The sequence below is a fragment of the Petromyzon marinus genome, chromosome 39 (assembly GCF_048934315.1).
Source record: "Petromyzon marinus isolate PM22_M1 ecotype Great Lakes invasive population chromosome 39, UKy_Petmar_22M1.pri1.0, whole genome shotgun sequence".
Taxonomy (NCBI): domain Eukaryota; kingdom Metazoa; phylum Chordata; class Hyperoartia; order Petromyzontiformes; family Petromyzontidae; genus Petromyzon; species Petromyzon marinus.
Genome location: NC_133705.1, coordinates 6,489,851 through 6,511,609, shown reverse-complemented (window position 1 = coordinate 6,511,609; position 21,759 = coordinate 6,489,851). Strand labels below are relative to the sequence as shown.

Below are 21,759 nucleotides of genomic sequence, written 5' to 3'. Positions count from 1 at the left end.
TGGGTTTGGCAGCAGCGCGATGATGATGGATGGTGTTGTCACTCGTTGTGGATTGTCGGGAGTGGGGCGGGGCCTTACGTCAGTGGCCGCACTGAAGGCCACCAGGGGCCACCAGGGGCCGCGAGTGGCCCCGTGGGCCTTGTGTAGTGACTGTGATTGTCACTGTGGTGCCGGGCTTACGAAGCCTGCTTATGGGGCGTAGTGCCAGCCCTAGCGGGGCTTGGGTGAGTGCTGGTCAGCGCGGAGGCACCACGTACAGTGTGCGGTGAGGGCCCACGGTGAGAGAGCGTCAGCCAGCCAGGGTTACGTTGGGGCATGATACGCTGGATGACCTGCCGACACGTGACCGGATATTGGAGGGGGGCCACCGCTGGACGGGGGCCGCTGGGCGGTCACGGGTATAAAAGAGCTCTCGGGAGCCTTTGGGAAAGAGCTCGAGAGATCTAGAAGGTGGGCGGGGCGAGGGGCGGAGCCAGCCCCAGCCCAGGCCGATATAACGGGGGCCCCGTGAGGGGCTCGGGGTTCTTCGTGTTGCTGGAGATGAAGATCCACGTCGGGTAAAAGAAGCCTCCAGCCACGCGGTCCGGGACCCAGCTTGTGGTCCGGGCCGGGATAGCGAACCGTGTCTAGTGGTTAGATGAACATTCAACACCAAAGTGTAGGTTGTGTTACGTTATGTTGATTCATTGAATAAATACTGTTGCTCCCAAGACAACGTCTGCGACTCAGTTGGACTCACTACACTTGCAATGAAGAACGCCGCATCAAACGGTAGTAAGTGGCTCTGACACGGTAAGAAACTTTACGTTGTTTATTAATAAATCTTCGGTACAGCTTGGTCGTCTCTCTCGCTCTCACTACGGATGTTACGCCGCCCAGGCGCCTTCGCTGCCCCGCGTGGCACTCACCCCGCTCTCTAACGCGCCGCCGACTTACGGCGCGCCGGGGAGTGGCTGAGCGGTTGGAGGTCGAGCCGCCACTGTGGCCGATGGAGATGGCGGGGCAGCAGCGACAGGGAGCTCCTCTTGATCTTCACACACCGACCCCGCACCTTGCCCCGGCCCCCGCTTATATGCGCTCCCCGGCGGCTAAGCCCCGCCTCTGGCCACGCCCCTCCTGGAACTTTCGGGAACGTTCCAGAAGCTTCCCGGGTGGATCCGCCCCCCGCCCCCACCTTTGCTCCAGATATAAACGCTTCCATAGATAAACCATAACTGCGTAACAAGTAACGCCCCACATAATACAGGAGATGGCGCTCTCATTACAAAACCATTCCACAATTACACAAAAACACAATTATGAGGTGGTTGGGGGGGGGTGAAGGACTTTCACACTTATACTTTAGTTATTTTAAGAGTCGGTTTAAATGACTGAGTCAGCAGCTTGGAGATGCCAAGGGACGGGACTGGGTGGATCCAAACACTTTGGTGCAGCTACGTTGAAAGCGTTTTGATTCAAAATTGTGCGAAATATGAAAACTGACAATCCCAAAAAAATGTCTTTAATGTACGTCGTGTCTCTATGCATCTCTATGGGTCTGTCTCTGTGGGGTTATTCCATAGTGTGTGTTACATGGTCACAATCGCACCACGATGTCTTGTGCATTTAAATTTCCATTGTATGAAGATGTGTTGCAGCATTGGCCTGGTGATGATAAAATTGAACTATAAACATTTTTTTATTTTACCAGATTCAGACCCACTGAGCTATATAGCTTTTTCAGAAGCGACTTGGCCACAAATGATAACTCAATGAAGTGATTTATCAAGTGGAAATACTTTATAGCAGCCAAATACTCAAAACGAACATCGGTTATAAATGTGGAGGGGGAAACCGGAGGACCTGAAGAAAAATCCACGCTACCACGGGGAGAGAGACACCACAAACTCCAAATACACAGCAGGCATCAGGGTCAGGATCGAACCCACGACCTCCTGTATACCAGGCAAGGCAGTTAACATCTCCTAGCCTCCGTGATGATGATGAGAGAGACACCACAAACTCTAAATACACAGCAGGCATCAGGGTCAGGATCGAACCCACGACTTCCTGTATTCCAGGCAAGGCAGTTAACATCTCCTAGCCACCGTGATGCTGATGATGATGAGACACCACAAACTCCAAATACACAGCAGGCATCAGGGTCAGGATCGAACCCACGACCTCCTGTATACCTGGCAAGGCAGTTAACATCTCGACACCGTGGCACGGTTGATGGTATCACTGCCGAGCTGCTATACATTTCCACATAAGACACTTCGTTTTGTGGCCAGGTCGTTTCTGAAACAAAAAAGCTAGATAGCTCAGTGAGCTTTACCTGCTAAAATAAAAAGTTTAGCTTTGTTTCTTACATTTATTTTTTGTGATTTGCTTACCTTCCCTATACTTTGCACTCCTATCGTTGTTTTGGTATTGTTTGACCCGCTCCGACTGGGCACATCTGCGAAGAAGAGCTTCGTAGCCCCAATCCGATTCTGATGTAAAATTCAGGAGGTGCGACGACTCAACCCCTCCGGCCTCTTGTCGCTTTTCAAGGCGGCCAGCGGTCAGATTTTGGGCGTGTGATGACGAAAACGAGGAACCCCGCGGAATGACGCAGGCGGACGCCGCAGGAGCACGTAGTATACACTTTATATGCGAACACGCACACACACATGACAAGGCAGCAGGGGTCACGGCGTATACTCTATCACCCAGGGGTCAACCCGGGGGGAGGGGGGTCAACCCAGGGTAGGAGGGGGGGTCAACCCAGGGGGGGTTAACCCAGGGGGGGGGGCGGTGAACCTAGGGGGGGCGGTCAACCCAGGGTGGGGGGGGGGTCAACCCAGGGTGGGGGGGGGGGTCAACCCAGTGGGGGAAGGGATCAACCCGGGGGGAGGGGTCAACCCAGGGTAGGAGGGTGATTAACACAAGGGTGACAACCCAGGGTAGGAGTCAACCCAGGGTAGGAGGGTGATTAACACAAGGGTGACAACCCAGGGTAGGAGTCAACCCAGGGGAGTTGGGGGGGGGTCAACCCAGTGGGGGCCAACCCAGGGGGGATCAACCCAGAGCGGGTCAACCAAGAGGGAGGGGGTCAAGCTAGGGGAGGGGTCAACCCAGGGGGGGGATCAATCCAGGGGGAGGCGGGTCAACCTAGGGGAGAGGGGTCAAGCTAGGGGAGAGGGGTCAAGCTAGGGGAGGGGTCAAGCTAGGGGAGGGGTCAAGCTAGGGGAGGGGCAGTAAACCCAGGGTGCAGCATGGGTCCACTGCTCGCGCGCTCCCGGCCTATCGCGCATCCTCGCATCCACCCAACCCACACCGCCAGTCACAAAGAGAAACATCCCCAGTGTAGCCTTCACCAGGCTTGGGGGCAAGTGCTATGAGCAAGTACATTATTAAGGCCAGCACGGTTCACGATCAGGTGGTGTGGCCAGTACCACGCCCGCCCGCCCGCCCGCCTTTGTCTCCCCGGTGCCGATGTTTACACACCGCACACCAGGTACTCATTTGAGGCCGAGTCATCCTAGGGGAGGCCCAGGACCGGTTCAAACATCCGCCTCCGTTGTTGGCCGCGAGCGGGAATCGAACTCACGGCGGCGATAACCACTCCACGTGCGCTTCCCACGATGTTCCCAACACACAAAAAACAAAGATACCCCCCCCATCCCCCCCCCCAGTTGGTTGGCAACTGCCGGGCAGCGTCCGTCTCCCACGCTGCTCCAGATGATTACACACCGCGGGCTGTCCCACCGTTGTGATTTTATCACCGTGTGTGTGTGTGTGCGTTGTTGCGGTTGTTGGTGTCGTTTTGGTTTTACCCCGTCACACAATCACCCAACACCGCCAACGCTTCACTCCGTGGTGCACAGCCCCGTGAGTGGCGAGCGGGATCCGGTCGATCGGTGTGGCGCGTTGCACGGCGGCGGCTTGTGGTTAACGTCACGACTGGAACGTCTATTGCAGATCCATGGTTCTGTCACAAGCTGGGGTTCTCCAAAGCCCTTGCTTGGGGGGGGGGGGTGTAGCATTCCAACCCCGTGCCAGGTCGCTTCTGAAAAAGAGCTACATTGCTCGGTGGCGCTTTACTTGGTAAAATAACAAAGTAAAATTGTTTAATTTTAGTTCGTAGTTTAACTGTTTTTTTCTTCATCATTTTACCACGCAAGGCACCACTGAGTTACGTAACTCTTTTTTCCCCAGAAGCGAACTGGCCACAAATGACAGCTCCACGAGATGGCGTACCATCACGCGGCGATGTACTGCGGCTAAATACGGCTCGTCGGGTCCCTCCAGTACACGTGCATATTCTGATTAATGTGTGTGCAGAATAGGGACGCCACCTCTTTCCCCTGGAGACCAAACCCAGGCATATCACCCGGCCAGCATCTCTTCGAACGAAGTTCAAACACATTGCCGCTACCAGATATCGGTAAACGTCAATTCCTTCCACCCGAACACGCAGAGGGTCAATATTCAAGGACCGTACTGGGTCAAACTTGGACACGCGGTGGATCCTAACTCGGAAACCGGACTGGAGATGATCCGGAACACCTGGGGAATGTTAAAACATAACCCAGAGATAAACTTGGAAATCCGCTGCTAGTTTTACAATCTGTCGCTTTCATCCAACACGATCTATCTATATTTTTTAACTTAAACTCTGTTTTTTTGGTATTTTAACTATGTAAGGCCCACTGAGCTGTATAGCTCTTTTTCAGAAGCGACCTGGCCACAAATGATAGCTCAACGAAGTGGGCTTATCATTACGTTGTAATGTACAGCAGCCAAATACTCTTAACAGCGTGATGATGTCGATTCTGAATGTGGAGGGAAAAAACAGGAGGATCCGGAGAAAAATCCACGCGACCACGGGGAGAGAGAGACACCGCAAACTCCAATTATACAGCAGCAGGCGTCAGGGTCGCGATCGAACCCACGACCTCGTGCACACCAGGCGAGGGAGTTAACATCTCCTAGCCACCGTGATGATGATGAGAGAGACACCGCAAACTCCAAATATACAGCAGCAGGCGTCAGGGTCGGGATCGAACCAACGACCTCCTGTATACCAGGCAGGGGAGTTAACATCTCCCAGCCACCGCGGCAAGATGTAAAATCCGGCACGATGGTCGGTCACGTTCACCGAGATTGCGTCATTAATCCGGGTCATCGAGGGCAAATCCTAAATGGCCGGAGGGCAGTCTCCGCGGTGGGATCCTGAGAACGGATCGCCGTGGTCTCACACGGAGGTCGAATCTCGAGCGATCGTCATCACTGGAAATCCCACGGCCGTGGAGTGCCCTCGACGAGAACCCCAAGCCAAGCGTCACTCTCACCGAGAACCTCACTTTGATTCCACTCTCAGTGTCAAAATCATGCACGGGTATCGTTCACTTTCGTTGAGAAACCTTGAATGAATTCACACCAAGGTCAAATCGCGAATGATTATCGTTCACTTTCATTGAGAATCTCGAATTGATTCAACACAAATGATCGTCATTCACTTTCATTCCGCCAAGACTGCCGCAAGGGTGCCTGCTGGCGACGTTCCGTCCCCCGCACCCTTCCACAATCCCTACACCCCCCGTTACAACCCCCCACACCCTTCCACAATCCCCACCCCCCGTTACAATCCCCACACCCTTCCACAATCCCTACACCCCCCGTTACAATCCCCCACACCCTTCCACAATCCCTACACCCCGTTACAATTCCCTACACCCTTCCACAATCCCCACCCCCCGTTACAATCCCCCACACCCTTCCACAATCCCCACCCCCCGTTACAATCCCCCACACCCTTCCACAATCCCTACACCCCCCGTTACAACCCCCCACACCCTTCCACAATCCCTACACCCCGTTACAATCCCCTACACCCTTCCACAATCCCTACACCCCCCGTTACAACCCCCCACACCCTTCCACAATCCCTGCACCCCGTTACAATCCCCTACACCCTTCCACAATCCCTGCACCCCGCTACAATCCCTGCACTCATCGGCCTCTCGGTCCTCCGTCGCCCTGCACTACAGCTCACGGTAGCACTCCCCTCCTCCTCATCCTCCCCCCTTTCCTCCTCTGCAGCAGCAGCAGCAGCAGCAGCACGACTCACAACCTCCTCCTCCTCCTCTCTCCACCAAGGACCGGGACCACGGCCACTGCCGGCCGTCGCGTCTCCGTGGCAGCCCCTTCGTCTGGAGCTCGGCCGTCGTCATCATCCCACTGCTGCACATTCACAGCAGCAGCAGCAACCTGCAAGCTACACGGACTTTTAAGAGACACTTAAAAGGCCCAACCTCTTTCTCGCGGCACTGCGATAGAGCATGCGCGGTTACAAATGTAATTACCCTCGTCTTTACTTTTTAACTTAAGTTAAAAACGTTTATGCATCAGCTGCGTCCATCTGTCTGCATAACAGCGGGGGGGGGGGGGTGAGTCACGGTAACTCCAGTAGAGCTGATCCAATATGAATTATACTGGAGTAGGAGGTTAGTGATACTACCAGGGGTTCACTCGCACAGAGGAAACCCGCCACGTCGACCATGTACACCGTACGTAGCCAACTGCCCTCATCGGAGGTGCGGGATTTATTTCCGAAAAACTTGAGAGAGCCAGCCAGCGCTGCAGGTACCACGCTCTGGCGACCCTGCCCTCCCGCCACATGAGCCATCGCAGCCCACTCGCGACAACTCTCGCGAGGATGTTTCACTATCGGCGCAACTTTAGTACCAAGCATCGTTGCGTTGACGTCTCATCGCAGCCTCACGCCCATAGCTCCGTACCCTGCGCGCCTGGCGAGTACCAACCACGTGCTGGACCGCGTCACAGACTCCTTGCGCGCGCGCACGCGCGACTTCCCAAACCGGTGGGGGTTTTTGTTATATATAGATATGTAACGAAGCACAAAATATACCAGCGCTATAGTCCAGGGGTGCACCGCCCACCCGCTGTGCCGCTGAAGCCAAGTCACGATGCCTACACACCCCGATCGATCGATCGATATTCAGTTGCTACGTCGACGGGACAAGCGCTCACGCAAAAAAAATATCACGGAATTGGTTGAACCCAGCGGATCTCAGAGTGCGGTCCCCCCCCGCCCCCCCCCCCCCCCCCCGGAACCACCGGCTGGTCCGCGACGGTCCTCCAGGTGGTTCCGCGGACGGCGCTGTGATGCAAACGCGAGTTGACCCGCAGCAAATAATGACAATAATGAACACTTTTACTTATATTTCGTTAAAAAAATAAAGTCGGGTAAACTACCCTGATGAAGGTATGAAAAATAAGAATAGGTTTTAGCCTTTCTGACAGTAATCAAACACGAGTCGTGTCAAGATGTTCAGACACCAAATAGAAACTTTTTGCAAGGAATCAAATACTGCATTAACCGCACAGTACCTGTGGTGACCATGCAAAAAAAACATTTCTCTAATCTACGCATTGTCTTTGAAACTGATTGGCCTACACCAGAGACACAGAGACATCAGCCTTCTCTATGGTCTAGTCTCACCAGCAGACCAAAGAACGCCCCAGATTGAACCACCCTAACACCAAGATCTAAATGACCTCCCACCCCCCCAAAAAAAAAAACACAACAACTTATAGCTGCGTAAAATAAAAGACGTTCCGGTAAAATTAATAAAGATGTACACCTGGTACTTAAGAGAGAGAGAGAGACGCGGATGCGTTTTGTCACCAGGGGTTGGGGGGGCCGGGTGGGTCCCCAACGACTGAGCGATCCGCGGGGGGGGGCCAAACAAGTTTGAGAAACACTGGGTCGCACCGAATCGACGGGAGCCAAGTAAACGAACGCCTAGCGCGCAACAAGAAATCCGTTTTCGAGCTACGGCGACGCGACGGCGCTAATCGCGGCAATTCACACGGGTCAGCCAGGGAGCAACTCCCGTCACGCGCAAGCCCCGGCCAGCTTGCGAGAGAAGGGCCGGCGCTGGACGCAGAGGCTTTGAACGCCCGCCACCGCCACCTCGTCGCTACGCCGCGGGCCCCCCTCGCGCTAAAGGGCGGTGGAGCGAGCGAGCGGGCGGGCGACGACGGGTTAATAAAGTGCACAGCGTGCGGCACGCCGGCTCGGGCAGCTTGGGGGGGGCGCACGACCACGGCGAGGTACCACCGGTAACGTTTACCAACGGGGAGTCAGGCGGTACCTCCACACCACTACCAGAGACACGCAGTGACTACCTTCTGTGCGTGTCTCCGGCGAGTGCGCTGCGTGTCTTTGTCTGCAGTGTGTCTTTGTCTGCAATGTGTCTTTGTCTGCAGTGTGTCTTTGTCTGCAGTGTGTGCGTGTCTCCGGCGAGTGCGTCTGTGTGCGTCTCAGGTGAGTGTCTTTGTCTGCAGTGTGTGCGTGTCTCCAGCGAGTGTGTGCGTGTCTTTGTCTGCAATGTGCGCGTCTCAGGTGAGTGCGTGCGTGCGTGTCTCCGGCGTTGCCCATCGCCCCCCCCACCGTGACCACCACCCCCCACCCCGCAACCCGGGGGGGGGGGGGGGGGGGGCGGTCGGGGGGGGCGGCCCGCCCTCGCTTAGAAGCCGAAGAGGCCCCGCGCCATGGAGTAGCCGAGCCGGGCCTCGTTGCCGATGAGCGACACGAGCCCCACGTAGGTGTCGATGCGGAGCGGCGCGTCCTGCACGGCCAGCGTGGCGCACACCTCCACGCCCACCTCGCCCGGCGCGCGCGACCCGCTGCCCCCGCCACCCCCCCGCTGCGCCAGCTGCACCGCCTGCACCAGCTGCGTCTGGAAGCTGGCGATCTGAGCGCCGCGGAGAGAGAGGGAGAGAGAGAGAGGGACACGCAGCGCACGCGGGAGGGGGTGAGGACGCGACCGCCGTGCTCTGCGACACGTCGTGAAACGTCCGCTGGACTCCAACCGCGCATCAACTCGTCAAGCCGGTCCGCGCACAGTACTTGAGACGTTCTCTCCCGATGGAATAGCGACGATCAAGGCGGCAGTTTGTAACTTGAAGGCAACGCATTCTCCCCGGGCTGCCATCTGAGTTTGATCAACATGGAACCAATGTGAAACTCGAGACTCTGGCGCCAACATCAGTGGCAGAGGTGTCAATGAGCACCACACGGCTGACAAATAAGACATCGCCGCCGCTCGACGGCATCCACACGTCGATTCGAATGATTCTCAAGTCGTGCTCGGACGTTGCTTGCGCCGCTGATTGTCCACCTGGCAAATACTTCGTTGAGCGAGGGCTGTTGCCCAGACGGCTTCGAAATGGCGCAGGTAAACTGCCCTGAGACGTAGTGACCCCGCAAACTATCGCCCGATCTCAAACCTCAGTGCGGTTTCAAAGGTCATAGAGCCGCCTGTGTCTGAAGCGGTTACTTCCCCACGTCACTGCAACGGGCAGATTCAACTCGTTGTGGTCGACGTACCGGAAGTCTCACAGCACTGAGACGGTCTACTAAAGATCTCTGATGACCTCTACAAGATCTCTGATGACCTCTACAAGGTCACGGATGGCCTCTACAAGGTCACGGATGACCTCTACAAGGTCACGGATGGCCTCTACAAGATCACGGATGGCCTCTACAAGATCACAGATGGCCTCTATAAGATCACGGATGGCCTCTACAAGGTCACGGATGGCCTCTGCAAGATCACGGATGGCCTCTACAAGATCACGGATGGCCTCTACAAGATCACGGATGGCCTCTACAAGATCACGGATGGCCTCTACAAGATCACGGATGGTCTCTGCAAGATCACGGATGGCCTCTACAAGGTCACGGATGGCCTCTACAAGGTCACGGATGGCCTCTGCAAGATCACGGATGGCCTCTGCAAGATCACGGATGGCCTCTACAAGATCACGGATGGCCTCTACAAGATCACGGATGGCCTCTACAAGATCACGGATGGCCTCTACAAGATCACGGATGGTCTCTGCAAGATCACGGATGGCCTCTGCAAGATCACGGATGGCCTCTACAAGATCACGGATGACCTCTACAAGATCACGGATGGCCTCTACAAGATCACGGATGGCCTCTACAAGATCACGGATGGTCTCTGCAAGATCACGGATGGCCTCTGCAAGATCACGGATGGCCTCTGCAAGATTACGGATGGCCTCTACAAGATCACGGATGGCTTCTACAAGATCACGGATGACCTCTACAAGATTCACGGATGGCCTCTACAAGGTCACGGATGGCCTCTATAAGATCACGGATGACCTCTACAAGATCACGGATGGCCTCTACAAGATCAGGGATGACCTCTACAAGATTCACGGATGGTCTCTACAAGGTCACGGATGGCCTCTACAAGATCACGGATGGCCTCTACAAGATCACGGATGGCCTCTGCAAGATCACAGATGGCCTCTGCAAGATCACGGATGGCCTCTACAAGATCACGGATGGCCTCTACAAGATCACGGATGGCCTCTACAAGATCACGGATGGTCTCTGCAAGATCACGGATGGCCTCTACAAGATCACGGATGGCCTATACAAGATCACTGATAGCCTCTACAAGATCACGGATGGCCTCTACAAGATCACGGATGACCTCTACAAGGTCACGGATGACCTCTACAAGGTCACGGATGACCGGTGTGCGCCGCAGCGTTGGTCGGCCTCGATCTCTCAGCCGCCTTCGACACCATCGACCATGAGATACTCGTCAGGTGGCTACGGTCAAGGTTCGCTGTGTCTGGTACGGCACTGGAGTGGATTGAGTCGTACCTACGTGGTCGATCACAGTTCGTCAAGCTGGGTGACGATCAGTCATCGTCTGTGCCGTGCCGAGTCGCCGTACCGCAGGGATCCGTCCTCAAGCTCTTATTTTCAACAAACGTCTCTCCGATGGCCGATGTCACCTCAGGGCATGACATCAAGTTCCATCGATGTGCCGATGGTAACACAATTGGTCGCCGCGGTGAAGTCAAAGTTAGATACGGAGAGCCTCGACAACCACGGAGATTGCACGCGAGCGGTGCACGTGCGGCCTGCACCACACGACACGCTGCTTGATCCGGAACAGTTCGGAGGTTCTGCTGGTTGGCGCTCGGGTTCAGGCGAAACAAATTGCGGGCGGATCGCGTGTGGCGGTCACGGACTCCAGGATTCAGTTTTCTACTCCCCTACAGAGCCGCGGGCACCACCCTCGACCAGACCGTGTCGTGTTATCACCGCGCGCAAACTATCGTCAGGCCCTGTGATTTTCACATCAAGGCCTCTACGACACATTCGACCATTTTGACATAGCCAACACGGCGGTGTGTAGCATCGTATTGACGAGGCTCGATTATTGCCATTCACTACTCCGTATACAAAATTCTCTGGCACATGCCATGACAGGTACTGGAAGATCTGACCATGTCTGCCCAATGTTGCATTGGCTTCCGGTTGCCGAATGAATACGTCATGAGGTCGCACTCATTACAGACAAAGTGCTTGCCACAAATGAACCACAATGCCTTGCCGATCTCGTCAAGGAACATAAACCATCACGCAAACTCCATCAGCCTCGCAGCAGCAGCAGTTTTTGGCTAGCTATCGGAACAAAGACGGTCACCGTATCGTGCACTTTCAGATGCCAATATTAGGAAGCCACTGGAACTAAATATATATTGTAGACCCATTTCTTTAGAACTGCCTTTTGTGTTTAGTTTGTTGTCCTTCCCGCGCACCTCCGATTAGCACGTTCGGCTACGTACGGTGCGACAGCAGTTCCAACGTACGGTACAGAGAGAGGGCAGAGGCGTCACCTGGCACAGCGCGGCGATCTTCTCGTCGGCGGAGGCCATGGGGTGCTGCGTGAAGGTGGTGTAGGGCAGCTCCTCCGAGAACGGGTTCCACTGGGTCCAGAACGGCGCGTGGGCCACGCGGTCCCACTCCACGCGCACGCCCAGGCCCTCCCGCCTGACGCACGCACCCACGCGAGGAAGTGGTATTATTTGGAAGCCACGGGAGCTACGCGACTTTCAAAACTCATTGATTTAAAACCGCTTTTTGTGTTTGGTTTGTTGTCCTTCCCCCCCCCCTCGCGCCTCCGATGAGCACGGTTGGCTACGCACGGCGCGAAAGAAGTTCAAGATACAACCCGAAATGCTACATCACGGACTGAGCGAGCGAGCGACCGAGCGAGCGACGCACTTGCTGAGCGACTTGTGCGGGAAGAGGAAGGCCCCCGTGGTGACGGTCTCCACGTAGCGCAGGGGGATACGGCGCACGCGGCGGCAGTGCAGGCTCATGAAGTCGTACTTGCACACGAGCATGGAGCGCTCCGCCAGCAGCACCAGCCGCTCGCGCTCCGTGTTCCAGTGGTCCACCCTGCGGGTGGAGGGGGGAGGGGGCGGACACGAGCGCCACCGTCGCCACCGCTGTCGCGTGACAAAGATCGCCCCCCTCTCCCCCCCCGTGTGGGTGGCACCTCAAACTTTGTCGTGCAAGCATCTCGCGGACAAACACAAAGACCCCCACACCGTATAGCCCATTGACAGACTGTTGGGGCATGTTGCTGTTAGCGAGTAGCAACCTATGAAGGCCGGCACGGCTCACGAGGGGGTGGGTGGCCAGCGCCACGCCCGGCTGCCTTTGTCTCCCCAGTGGCGATATTTACACACCGCACCGGATGCTCATTTTAGGCCGAGTCGACCTAGGAGAGGCCCAGGACCGGTACTGATGTCGATGACCGTGAGCTAGGAATTGGAATCGGACCCTCGGCTTCATCGCGCAGGAGCGCAAACCGCTGCACTAGCGCTCCCCACTCACTATCGCTAGCACGCGATCACGTGCACGCACTGTGATGCCACCACGCGCACGTCTGTGCACCACTGACTACAGGAGCCGGTTGACGCTCAGGGCTCCACCCCGTGGGGCACGTGCAGCTCGCCGAGAACGCACGACGATGCACGGCCACCCGCGGAGTAGTGTCCCCACGTCCCTGCGTCCCCGTGTCTCCATGCCCCCATGTTTCCATGTCCCTATGCCTCCGTGTCTCCAAGCAACCCATGTCTCTGTGCCTCCGAGTCCATGTGTCTCCATGTCCCCATGTTTCCATGTCCCTATGCCTCCGTGTCTCCAAGCAACCCATGTCTCTGTGCCTCCGAGTCCATGTGTCTCCATGTCGCCAATGTTTCCATGTCCCTATGCCTCCGTGTCTCCAAGCAACCCATGTCTCTGTGCCTCCGAGTCCATGTGTCTCCATGTCCCCATGTTTCCATGTCCCTATGCCTTCGTGTCTCCAAGCAACCCATGTCTCTGTGCCTCCGAGTCCATGTGTCTCCATGTCCCCATGTCTCCATGTCCCTATGCCTCCGTGTCTCCAAGCAACCCATGTCTCTGTGCCTCCGAGTCCATGTGTCTCCATGTCCTCATGTCTCCATGTCCCTATGCCTCCGTGTCTCCAAGCAACCCATGTCTCTGTGCCTCCGAGTCCATGTGTCTCCATGCCCCCATGTCCCCATGTCCCTATGCCTCCGTGTCTCCAAGCAACCCATGTCTCTGTGCCTCCGAGTCCATGTGTCTCCATGTCTCCATGTTTCCATGTCCCTATGCCTCCGTGTCTCCAAGCAACCCATGTCTCTGTGCCTCCGAGTCCATGTGTCTCCATGTCTCCATGTCTCCATGTCCCCATGTCCCCGAGTTGCTGTGTCGCTGCGTCCCCTTCTCCCCGTGTCCCCGGACCCTTGTCCCCGTGCCCGTGTCCCCGTGTCCCCGTGTATCTGCCCCCATGCCTCCGTTATCCCCGTGTCTCACTCAGTGAGCAGCCACACGCTCTGCATTTCTCCATCCTCCACGGGACTCATCAGGGCCTTGACATCGCTCACGGCCTGCTCCAGCGATCCCGGCTGCACCCCACACACGGCACACCGCACCAACAAAAGGCTCGTGAAACAAAGACAAAGATCCCCCACGTAGGCTTAACAGACTTTTGCGGAAAGTGCTGTTCGTGAGCGCCTATAAAGCCCGGCGCGGCACGCGACGGGGTGGGCGGCCAGCACCGCGCCTGGCCGCCTTTGTCTCCCCAATCGTGACGCTTACACTTCTCCGGCTGTCCATCGCCAACGGTGACGACCCCAGGTGAACAGCTCGCGGTAGCATTTGCCTGCGCGCTGGTGGGATGAGAAGCCAGCCCTTTGAGCAGAAGCACCAGCTGCACTGCCGGGCAAGCGTTGCCGCTTGTCTCCTGGATGGGATTTGTGCTGCGCCGTCGCTGGCGTCGCTGACGTTGACGGCGATAGGCTTTTTCCCCCCCTTTTGTCTTCAACCTTCTCGACCCCGTTGCGCTACGCCATTTCTCCGCTGCTTACGGTCGGCTGACATTTTCTCCCACGTGTCCACATTGATATTGACTGCTGCCTCGGAGGTGTCCGTCAACTGAGAGGAGGTACCGCCTCGACACTGGGAATCCAGGTACAGGAGACCCTGGAATATCGCGGGGGGGATTACGTTCTTGGAAAGTGCCGCGAAATCCAAAACAGCGAGATATTCGATGTTCACTTAAAGCTTTCGTGACTGCAGGAATTCATGTGCATTGGGTCTCCCGGTAAAGTCACCTAGATAGGTTCAGGAAGGGAAAAGGTGACGACCGCTTGTGTTGCGATCGAAACGTCGTAGTTTTTTGTTATTTTTGTCATTTTCTTTGAACCTATCTACGTGACTTTACAGAAAGACCAAAATGAACAGCGGTATTCAACATTTAAGGCTCACCTGAATAATGGTGTTAGGTACAAGGCAACCAAATATAGACATAAAAAATGAAATAAGCATCGTGCTGTATGACAAACAAGAACAATTTAAATAAACGTGTAAAAACCCAATACACAAAACACTCCTAGACAATAGTAGCGTAAATACTGTACTTACCAATGATGATCCAAAGCGGATGTGTGTACATGTGTGTTTTGTGTATCTGTGTGTTTGTCTATGGGGAGGAGTAATGTAGCGGTTAGCACGATTCCCACTCACGGCCAACACCAGGTTGACGATTATCTGAACCGGTCCCGGGCCTCCCCTAGGTCGACTCAGCCTCAAATGAGTACCTGGTGCTGTGTGTAAACATTACCACTGGGGAGACAAAGGTGGTCGGGCGTGGTGCTGGCCACCCACCCCCTCGTGTACCGTCCCGGCCTTCATAGGTGCTGCTCGCTAACAGCACTTGCCCCTACAGTCTGTTAAGGCTACACGGGGGATCTTTGTCTTTGTGTTTGTCCGTGAGTTGGGAGCGATAGTGTAGCGGCTAGCGCTACGCTGCGCTACGAACCCGGTGAACCGAGTTCGATTCCTGCTCACGCCCAACACCAGTGACGATTATATTAACCGGTCATGGGCCTCCCCTAGGTCGACTCAACCTTAAATGAGTACCTGGTGCGATGTGTAAGCATCACCACTGGGGAGACAAAGGCGGTCTGGTGTGGTGCTGGCCACCCACCCCCTCGTGTACTGTTTCGGCCTTCATAGGTGCTCACTAACAGCACTTGCCCCTACAGTCTGTTGTTAGCTATACGGGGGGAGGGGGAGGATCTTACAATTTAATAATAATAATGATTGAATTTTATATAGCGTCAATCATGCAATTCCATCCCACAACGCTGCACATCAATTATCCAGTCCCTTACACAGTCGATACAAAAACAAAACCACAACTACTTCGCAAAAAAATCTAAAACAAACCAAAAGTAATACATAAATAACGAGAAAAAATACATATAACAAGAAAAAACAATTACAGAGAAAATAAATTAGAATTAATTAATCTGGTCGGTCTTCATACCCCCAGACCACAATCCCAACATTTCGCCGGATTTTGGAGATCCTTTACTGGAAGCGTGGTGGAGTGGCCAAAAACGTTACGAGCCAGTTGGACAATAATGTAAATTCTATAATATAAACGGCTATGTTCTAGCACAGACATGGGCAAAGTACGGCCCCCGGGCCGTATACGGCCCGTTGGGCGTTTTAATCCGGCCCGCCGAACTTGTACAAATATTATTAATATTATTAAATAAAATTTTACCTTTCTCCTGTAATGCCCCCATTTCCCCATTAGATGGCGCACTTTGACCGGGAGTTACGACATGTTTTTGTATTGTTCATGTTCGTGCAATAGATTAAATTGCCTCGCAAATAAATGTTTTGCTACCTGTTAAAGGCCAGATCCTTTCATGTAATGATTTTTACACGTCATTTATATGAGTTCACACAAACACTCCATCCGTCTGTTCCTGGCCCGGCCCCTCTGTCAAATTTTAGAACCCATTGTGGCCCGCGAGTCAAAAATTTTGCCCACCCCTGTTCTAGCGTATGCCTGGACAAATAAAGAAGCCTTTTAGCTCATATTTGAATGAGTTAATTGATTGAATTCGTCAGATGTGTAGCGGGAAGAGTGGTCCAGACCGTGGGCGCTGCACATGCGAACGCTCGTCCGTCAATCGATTTGTGTTGAATTTTCGGGGTGGACAGAAAACCTCGAGTGAGCGGAGACCGCGAGGTGAGGGAATAAACCGAAATGAGACGCGGAAAGACATGCAGGGGCGAGCCCATGAAGAATAAAAAAAAACAGTAAGTCCAATGTTCTTTGGGTCTTTTGGTAACGTCACGTAAATAGGTTCAAGGAAAATAACAACAAAAAATCTACGACGTTTCGATCGCAACACAAGCGGTCGTCATCAGGAAAAGGGGGTTTTTAGCCTCTAAAGGCTTTGAACCCATCTACAGTGAGGGAAAAAAGTATTTGATCTCCTGCTGATTTTGTACGTTTGCCCACTGACAAAGAAATGGTCAGTCTATAATTTTAATGGTAGGTTTATATGAACAGTGAGAGACAGAATAACAACAACAAAATCCAGAAAAACGCATGTCAAAAATTTTATAAATTGATTTGCATTTTAATGAGGGAAATAAGTATTTGACCCCCTCTCAATCAGAAAGATTTTTGGCTACCCGGTGTCTTTTATACAGGTAACGAGCTGAGATTAGAAGCACACTCTTAAAGGGAGTGCTCCTAAACTCAGCTTGTTACCTGTATAAAAGACGCCTGTCCACAGAAGCAATCAATCAATCAGATTCCAAACTCTCCACCATGGCCAAGACCAAAGAGCTCTCCAAGGATGTCAGGGACAAGATTGTAGACCTACACGAGGCTGGAATGGGCTACAAGACCATTGCCAAGCAGCTTAGTGAGAAGGTTGGTGCGATTATTCGCAAATGGAAGACACACAAAAGAACTGTCAATCTCCCTCGGCCTGGGGCTCCATGCAAGATCTCACCTCGTGGAGTTGCAATGATCATGAGAACGGTGAGGAATCAGCCGAGAACTACACGGGAGGATCTTGCCAATGATCTCAAGGCAGCTGGGACCATAGTCACCAAGAAAACAATTGGTAACACACTACGCCGTGAAGGACTGAAATCCTGCAGCGCCCGCAAGGCCCCCCTGTTCAAGAAAGCACATATACATGCCCGTCTGAAGTTTTGCCAATGGACATCTGAATGATTCAGAGAAAAACTGGGTGAAAGTGTTGTGGTCAGATCAGACCAAAATGGAGCTCTTTGGCATCAACTCAACTCGCCGTGTTTGGAGGAGGAGGAATGCTGCCTATGACCCAAAGAACACCATCCCCACCCTCAAACATGGAGGTGGAAACATTATGCTTTGGGGGTGTTTTTCTGCTAAGGGAACAGGACAACTTCACCGCATCAAAGGGACGATGGACGGGGCCATGTACCGTCAAATCTTGGGTGAGAACCTCCTTCCCTCAGCCAGGGCATTGAAAATGGGTCGTGGATGGGTATTCCACCATGACAATGACCCAAAACACACGGCCAAGGCAACAATGGAGTGGCTCAAGAAGAAGCACATTAAGGTCCTGGAGTGGCCTAGCCAGTCTCCAGACCTTAATCCCATAGAAAATCTGTGGAAGGAACTGAAGGTTCGAGTTGCCAAACGTCAGCCTCGAAACCTTAATAACTTGGAGAAGATCTGCAAAGAGGAGATGGACAAAATTCCTCCTGAGATGTGTGCAAACCTAGTGGCCAACTACAAGAAACGTCTGACCTCTGTGATTGACAACAAGGGTTTTGCCACCAAGTACTAAGTCATGTTTTGCAGAGGGGTCAAATACTTATTTCCCTCATTAAAATGCAAATCAATTTATAACATTTTTGACATGCGTTTTTCTGGATTTTGTTGTTATTATTCTGTCTCTCACTGTTCAAATAAACTTACCATTAAAATTATAGACTGATCATTTCTTTGTCAGTGGACAATTGTACAAAATCAGCAGGGGATCAAATACTTTTTTCCCCTCACTGTATGCAGGCCGGCATGGCACACAAAGGGATGGGTGGCCAGAACCACGCCATCACACACACACAACAACAACGTGGCGATGACGTTAGCGTGCAGTTTGTGCCAGGCTAGGTGCACTTTGAGGTGATGGAGTCAAGTGTGAAAGGCTCACTGCTGGCAGGAGGGTGAACCGAGATGACTGGCAGATGCACACCACATGTGCTCACGACTGTGCCAACACACACACTGCACACACACACACCATCATACCACAGCATACCACACCAAACACCCACTTAGAGCTGTTAGTGAACACCTATGAGGTCCGACACGGCACACAATTGGGGTGGGTGGCCAGTACCAAGCCCGGCCGCCTTTGTCTCCCCAATGCCGATGTTTAAGGTTGAGTCGACCAAGGGGAGGGCCCAGAACCGGTGTAGATATTCGCCACCGATGTTGGCTGTGAGCGGGAATCGAACCGGGGTCGCTAGGTTCATGGTGCAGTGCGCTAACCGCTGCACCACCCCCCACACTCTGCACCGCCCATCAAACTCTCACCAAAGCCCATACACAGAGCACATCACACGTGACACGTCACACCACACCCTCACCAAACCCTCACCATACCCATTGCGTAGCACACAGCATCGAACAACCACACACCCGAATCGCACCACAAAGACAAAGATCCCCCGTATAGCCTTAACAGACTGTTGGGGCAAGTGCTGTTAGCGAGCACCTATGCAGGTCGGAACGGCACTCGAGGGGGTGGGTGGCCAGCACCACGCCCGACCGCCTTTGTCTCCCCAGTGGCGATGTTTACACACCGCACCGGGTACTCATTTAAGGCCGAGTCGACCTAGGGGAGGCGCATGACCGGTTCAGATAATCGTCAAAGTGTGGGCCGTGTGTGGGAATTGAACTCGGGTCACCGGGTTCCTAGGGCAGTGCGCTAGCCATTGCACCACCGCTCCCCATAATCACACCACACAAACATTACCCACCGCATCACGCCACACCAACACCACAGATGGGACCTCACCAAATACCCCGCACACCAAACCATCACCACCACATCATACCGCCATACCAAATATCGCCACACCAAACACCGCCACACCATTTTCACACCAATTTCCACCACACCATTCCCATCTCACCAATTTCCACCACACCAATGCCACACCAAATCTCACCGCACCATGCCCACTACACCATTTTCACCACACCAGTTTCCGACACACCACCCTCACCACACCATGCCCACTACACCATTTTCACCACACCAGTTTCCGACACACCACCCTCACCACACCATGCCCACTACACCATTTTCACCACACCAGTTTCCGACACACCACCCTCACCGCACCAAATCTCACCACACCAAATCTCACTACTCCAAATCTCACTACACCAAATCTCACTACACCAAATCTCACTACACCATACCAACCGCACCATTCGTGCCACACCCCGCACAATCATTCAGTGCAGTACTGAATATTGACCACGGGGAGATGGAGCGATGATGACATCAGCTCATGTGCAGGTGCCGAGTGGATGGTTAACATCGCGGGATCGTGAGAGATGGCGGTGGATTGGGGGAGGAGGCCTTCATCCAGCAGTGGATTGACCATGGCTGATGATGGGAGGTGGTGATGTAGAAAATCTCCCTCAATTTAAGGGGCTCACTGCGCAAAGGAGACCTCAACCAGGCAGGGTCCCCTCCCAGGGTCCCCTCCCAGGATCCCCTCCCAGGGTCCCCCTCCTCCCAGGATCCCCTCCCAGGCTCCCCCTCCTCCCAGGATCCCCTCCCAGGGTCCCCCTCCTCCCAGGGTACCCCCCCAGGGTTCTCTCCTCCCAGGGTCCCCTCCCCTCCCAGGATCCCCTCCCAGGGTCCCCCTCCTCCCAGGGTACCCCCCCAGGGTCCTCTCCTCCCAGGGTCCCCTCCCAGGGTCTCCTCCCAGGGTCCCCTCCCAGGATCCCCTCCCAGGGTCCCCCTCCTCCCAGGATCCCCTCCCAGGGTCCCCCTCCTCCCAGGGTCCCCTCTCCTCCCAGGGTCCCCTCCCCTCCCAGGGTCCCCTCTCCTCCCAGGGTCCCCTCTCCTCCCAGGGTCCCCTCCCCTCCCAGGGTCCCCTCCCCTCCCAGGGTCCCCCTCCTCCCAGGGTCCCCTCTCCTCCCAGGGTCCCCTCTCCTCCCAGGGCCCCCTCTCCTCCCAGGGTCCCCTCCCAGGGTCCCCTCTCCTCCCAGGATCCCCTCTCCTCCCAGGGTCCCCTCTCCTCCCAGGGTCCCCTCCCCTCCCAGGGTCCCCTCCCCTCCCAGGGTCCCCTCCCCTCCCAGGGTCCCCTCCCAGGGTCCCCCTCCTCCCAGGGTCCCCTCTCCTTCCTCTATCCCTTCCCTCGAGTCCTCCCCTCTCCTCGCCGGGTAATGAATCTAGGCGAGGCCGCGGTCGGAATCGGGGCCTATGAAGGGGGTGCCCTCCGCTTCCCCCCCCTACCCCTCACACTCTTTCACCTCTCGTCCCCCTCTAGACCCCCGCTGGGTCCCCCTCTAGACCCCCGCTGGGTCCCCCTCTAGACCCCCGCTGGGTCCCCCTCTAGACCCCCGCTGGGTCCCCCTCTAGACCCCCGCTGGGTCCCGTTGGTAGCCCGCGGGCAGCAAGGGAGTGGGGTGCGGGGAGCAGCCTCACCCTGAACACGAAGAAATGTTTCACTTTCGCCTCCTTGGCGGCGGTCCTCGGCCCCGGGGTGATGGTCTCGACGCGAAGCCTCGTCACCGTGGAGACCACGGTCCCCCGCGGCCCGCACGGGACCCCCAGGACCCCAGCGCCCCCACGCCACGGGGACCGCTCGGGCTCCCCTTCGGGATCGGTGATGGCGAGCCGCAGCGAGCTGGCGTGGAACGGGGGCTCCTCCGCCTCCAGGAGACCCCGGCAAGGGGGTCCCGTCAGCTCCGAGTCGCTGCCCAGGTCGATGTCCAGTTCGGGGGTTCGCAGCTGAGGGGGTCCGGACCCCGACATCGCGGCCGCGAGACGAGCAGGGGGAGGTGACGGCGAGGGATCTCCTCTCCTCGGCGGGAGGACGCGGTGACACAGTGCACCCGATGAATGTACACACGGGGCGCTTTTACAGAGTGCACCCAATGGGGCGCTTTTACATAGTGCACCCAGTGGGGCGCTTTTACATAGTGCACCCGTTTGATGTACACAAGGGGCGCTTTTACATAGTGCACCCGATGGGGCGTTTATACATAGTGCACCCGATGGATGTACACACGGGGCGCTTTTACATAGTGCACCCAATGGGGCGTTTTTACATAGTGCACCGGATGGATGTACACAAGGGGCGCTTTTACATAGTGCACCCAATGGGGCGCTTTTACATAGTGCACCCGATGGGGCGCTTTTACAGAGTGCACCCGATGGATGTACACAAGGGGCGTTATTACATAGTGCACCCAATGGGGCGCTTTTACATAGTGCACCCGATGGATGTACACAAGG

General features: G+C 55.1%; 1 protein-coding gene across 1 annotated transcript; it reads right to left on the bottom strand.

The window, feature by feature from the left end:
- Positions 1-2,615: 2,615 nt before the first annotated feature.
- Positions 2,616-21,397, bottom strand: LOC142930467 (tumor protein p63-regulated gene 1-like protein). Its single transcript, XM_076072867.1, has 5 exons — positions 20,947-21,397; positions 13,721-13,812; positions 12,116-12,292; positions 11,728-11,881; positions 2,616-8,750 (listed from the first exon to the last, which is right to left on the bottom strand). The coding sequence occupies exons 1-5, from the start codon at positions 21,274-21,276 to the stop codon at positions 8,523-8,525; spliced, it is 981 nt and encodes a 326-aa protein (XP_075928982.1). The 5' UTR covers positions 21,277-21,397; the 3' UTR covers positions 2,616-8,522.
- Positions 21,398-21,759: the final 362 nt, after the last annotated feature.

Excerpts from the sequence above, each read along its gene's own strand:
- LOC142930467 (XM_076072867.1), bottom strand. The coding sequence starts at position 21,276 with ATGTCGGGGTCCGGACCCCCTCAGCTGCGAACCCCCGAACTGGACATC. Across the intron at positions 13,813-20,946 it reads AACATTTCTTCGTGTTCAGG|CCGGGATCGCTGGAGCAGGC; the intron begins GTGAGGCTGCTC and ends TGTGGGGTGCAG. Across the intron at positions 11,882-12,115 it reads CCGCACAAGTCGCTCAGCAA|GCGGGAGGGCCTGGGCGTGC; the intron begins GTGCGTCGCTCG and ends TGCGTGCGTCAG.